Source organism: Solanum lycopersicum, chromosome 2 (assembly GCF_036512215.1).
Source record: "Solanum lycopersicum chromosome 2, SLM_r2.1".
Lineage (NCBI taxonomy): Eukaryota > Viridiplantae > Streptophyta > Magnoliopsida > Solanales > Solanaceae > Solanum > Solanum lycopersicum.
In genome coordinates this window covers 46,233,907-46,238,490 of record NC_090801.1, presented here as the reverse complement: position 1 = coordinate 46,238,490, position 4,584 = coordinate 46,233,907, and the positions used below count along the sequence as shown (strand labels likewise).

At 29.4% G+C, this 4,584-nt stretch overlaps 1 protein-coding gene across 1 annotated transcript; it reads left to right on the top strand.

Annotated features, from left to right (window-relative positions):
* Positions 1-444: 444 nt before the first annotated feature.
* On the top strand, positions 445-2,249 carry LOC101251045 (protein RGF1 INDUCIBLE TRANSCRIPTION FACTOR 1-like). The gene is made up of 3 exons (XM_019212084.2): positions 445-687; positions 1,033-1,185; positions 2,166-2,249. Exons 1-3 carry the CDS (start codon positions 445-447, stop codon positions 2,247-2,249), a joined length of 480 nt encoding a protein of 159 aa, XP_019067629.1.
* The last annotated feature ends 2,335 nt before the right edge of the window (positions 2,250-4,584 follow it).

Here is a 4,584-nt window from a genome sequence, read left to right as displayed (position 1 = left end):
GGATTAGATTAATATTCAACATAAGATGAAACCTCCCGGAAAGGTCAAGAAAATCTTAACATTCATTTCTTATTATACATAAAGAAGTGAAGTCTTACATTCTTTTAAAGTTTAAACACTTAACAAGCTTTAGTAGAATCTTAAACCTTGATGGATAATTAGCTTGATAAGTGTTTTATTTTATTCATTATTCTTTTGATATATGTGTATTTGATGAAAATATCATTTCAAGTAAATTGTTAAAAAATGAGTAGGACTATTTCAAGAGATAATTATCTTGATAAGTATTTTTTATTTTCTTGTACTATGTATATTTCATGATAATATTACTTCAAGTAAGATTGCAATATTTTGGAAGTGAGATATTTGCAATGAGATGAGAGATCAATTGAAATACCATAACCTATTTTATATTTGTAGGGAGAATTGGAACCTAGTAGGAATATGCCAACATGGCTAGGGCCACTTTTGAAGAAGACATTCTTTGGTGCATGTTTGGTGCATGATGAACTTGAAAAGAATGAACTGAGCAAGTATTGTATCACATGCGATTCATATTTATGCAAGCATTGCATTTGTACAAACAAACACAATGATCATGACAAACTAAAGATTTATCGACATGTTTACAAAGACGTTGTTCTTCTCGAGAAGATGGAGAAGTATATTGACTGTAAATTAATTCAGGTAAATTTAATTTGATACAGACGGCTACATAGAAATAAAAATTAGTTTTTTTCTAGATGTATCCTTGAGCCATCTCTGCTTGGACCCACTAGTTAAGTCTACCCATTGGTGTGAAGTTGAGCTTCAACAAATAGGCTAAACTTTAATCATTATCGGTTACAACTTAATACATATGGTTGATTTTTTTGTGTTTGCCTGAAGTTCATGTACATATCGATGAAGTTCAGTTATTTTTTTAAAAAAATCATGCAAAAATATCTGAACTCTACTTATTGTTTTTTAAAAAAAAAAGTATAATTAGCATCTATATGTTAATGATGTGAGATATATAATTTTTATGTGCAGCCATACAAATGCAACAAGAAATTGGTAATTGCTTTGAATCCTCTGCCACATTGTGGGTCTGGCTCTTTAATTGTTGGAGATCCTACTTGTCTCACTTGCAAAAGAAGATTGCATGACCCTAAACTGTTTCAATTTTGTTCCATTGCTTGTCAGGTACATATCTCTCCCTCCGTCTCAAATTAAGTTGTTGTTTTGCGATCGATGATTTTTATTTTATTTTATAATTTTTTTTGAAATTGAATTCTGGGAATTAAGCCTGACCTAAAACAGTTTTTCTACTTCCACGAGGTAAAGGTAAGACTTGAGTATATTCTACAATCCCCATACCTCATTTGTTAGATTTCATTGGATATGTTGTCGTTGTTATTGTATAATCCAAAATAGAATGTTGAAATTGAAAAAAAAATGTACTCCCTCTTCCACAATTTATGTGATATTGTTTGAATTGACATTAATTTTATGAATGAAAGAAAGACTTGAAATTATGGTCTAAAATCTCTCATTAAAGGTAAATTAAGTATTTTAAATCCAAATTATAAGTAGATATCAAATTGTATCATTATTTTTTAAACCGACAAAGGAAGTACTAAATGTTTTGAATCAACCCCTATCCGACATGTAATTTAACATCACAGAATAAGTAATTGGGTCAAGAAGAAATAATTAGATCAAAAGAACTTCACAAAGGTTTAATTGAGATTCATGTCCAAATAGTAACTAGTCTAAAAGGAAGAGAAGTTGGAAAGATCGGTTAGGCTTATTGTTGTGTGAAAGTCTAGCTCACCTCATATCCCTTCTGAATTGTCCGTATTTTCTCATTTCCCTTATTCCAACAATCAATGTCTAGTCTTAGTTCGATATTTCTATATGTTTGTTTGGGTTTTTTATTGTTTTAGTTGATACGTTTACTTTTGGGAACTGTAGTTGAACTTTAGACTTATTAATATATTTGAGAAGTGGTTATTGTTGTATTGAATTTGAGCTCTTTACACCAAAAGAGGGGAGCACCCAATTTTGATATCGATTTTTTAAAAAGTAACGATATTAAGACAAATAGAGTATTATTATATATTTACACTGTCAATACAAATAATTATTTTTTTTAATAACACATGTTATGATGAAATTTGTAGGTGGAAGCTAAATGGGGAAAGATTGTTGAGACGAAACGGAAGCGCAAGAGGAAGGGAATTCCTCACAGAGCTCCTTTAAAATGAACATGCTTTGTTTTAATTTGATCATTTTGAAGTACTTTGTTTGAAGAATTATGGACTGTGTGGTTTTATGTTGCTACTTTAAAAAAATATGTGCTTTCAACTATTTCTAGTTTTAATTAAGACTTTTGGAACCTAATCTCTTTCATGCATTGTTATTGTGTTAGAAGTATGTGTTGATGCATGATTTCTCTTTTATAGAGCCTTTTATTTTTAATTAAGATAGTATTCTTACATGGGCTCAAGAAAAATCAAGTATTCATCAAAGTTTTCCATTTAATCACTTCATAGTGTTAGACTAGTCCATCTTCATGTGCTATTCTCAATTTAGTCAGTAGCAAGAAAAATTAAGACTCTAGTCATTGCATATATAAAATATCAATTAATCGTTTCAACAACTGAATATCACGAATACCCAAGCGGAAAGATTTGATTAATAAATAGTTGCTAGAATGCATTAATAAGTGAAATTAATTATCTCAAAACGTGCAATATATAGTAGGACAATGATACTATGAGAAACATAGTACTTTATAATATTATGAGACAATGAGTTTAAGACTTTAAGTAATTATAATATGTTCTAAAAAACATTCTATCCTTTTTCTTATGAAAGTTATTCGAGGGAAAATAGTGAACAATATTTTTTATGAAACCCATCAAGTGCAAAAGTTTTCGCATTTCAAGGATTAGATAACATTGATTCTATTATTATTTAATTGCTCTAAATTTGTGGACATTGAATAGAACTTAAATAACTATTTCGAGCCTCGCAATGGAAATTTTTAGGTTACATATATCTTATATCAACCAACTTCAAAAGGTACCAACAAAATGTGATATATACAATCAACAAGCATGTGTATATCTTGTTATACACTCAAGGAAATAACATCAGTATACTACAACGAATAGTAAAACCACAAAAAGCCCATCCTTCTTCATTATAACCCGTGCAATCAGCAAGGAGTAGATTCATTGTTCCGAACATTATCATTTATTTCGTGAAAGTTCAAAAGTACATAACAGTTAACAAACACTTTCTACTTTATCAAGAAGAAAAGTCCCGAATGTTCCACATGCAAGCTATCCCCACGCATGATCTATGGTTAACATGTAGCAAAAATCTCTTTCATTATAAATCACAAGCCTTGTTTAAGAAAAAAAATTAGATTTACATCCCTACCAACGACATTTGCGACATAAATACTCTTATGTCTAAGCAAAATTACCTCCATTATCTTTATATCCTAAGTTCGTATTAATTTATTCATTCTTCTTCTCCAACTTTTGATCTTTTACCTTTTTTGGTGTTTATCAAATTATGTAATCATGAATATATATTTTATTGTATTTCCATTTAATTGTATGTTAAAATAAATTAAGAACAAAACCTATTAAGTTTTTAAATGAAGCAGAAATATGATAGACCATATTTATATATATTTCACATTGTAATTAAAGTAATTCCAAAACAAAGTAGGAATGTAACATATTGATTTCCCCGATTAGCTAGGAATACAATATATTATTTTCCAAATGAAAGTATGAATGTAAATAATTGATTTCCCCATTAGTTAGGAATACAATTAATTAGTTTTCCAAATGAACAAGGAGTATAATTGGAGATTTTTCACAAAAAGTAGGAATACAATTATAGATTTTTACGAATTAGGAATACAATTTATTTATTTTCCAAATATAATGAACCAGGAACGCAATTAATTAATTTTCCAATTAAGGTAGAAAAATATGGTAGGTTATCTCTCTATAAATTTTCATGCCATTCCAAACTTATAATTCAGTATTATTTTTTCTTTCGTGCTGTTTTCAAGTACTCAAAAAATAAATCTTATCAATTTTTTTTTAATTATTGGTATTTAAAAGTGAGTAACTCAAGGGCAGGTGCAGTAGACAATCTTCAAGGTCAATTTGAGTCTTACATGGAGGAAAAGAGGATGAAGATATATTGAGGTACTCTAAAATAAGAATTCATCATGTTGTTGTGCCTAAAGATGAAATAAAAAATCCAACGACATTTGTGGTATATGTCTTGGAAAATTTAAGCATGAAGAGACTATTGGGAAACGTGGGTGCGAAAATGAATTTCACACATGCTGCTTCAAAAAATGGTAGTTTAGGAAAAAAATTGTCTCATATGTTGAGCTTCAGTTTCCCTCTTTCCCATCAACAAAGACCGTACAAATTCATAGCAATTAGGGATTTGTTTTATATTGTTGTATTAGTAAGGTTTTTCCGCTAAGTTTGCAAGACCAAGACTCTTTTATTTATGTTTATTAGGTTTACCGCACATGTGTTGCACGTGGTAACCTCGTAT

Bases quoted from the DNA above. Each gene is read 5' to 3' on its own strand.
- LOC101251045 (XM_019212084.2), top strand. From the start codon at position 445: ATGCCAACATGGCTAGGGCCACTTTTGAAGAAGACATTCTTTGGTGCA. The intron at 688-1,032 runs GTAAATTTAATT...TTTTATGTGCAG, and splicing joins TTGACTGTAAATTAATTCAG to CCATACAAATGCAACAAGAA. The intron at 1,186-2,165 runs GTACATATCTCT...TGAAATTTGTAG, and splicing joins TTTGTTCCATTGCTTGTCAG to GTGGAAGCTAAATGGGGAAA.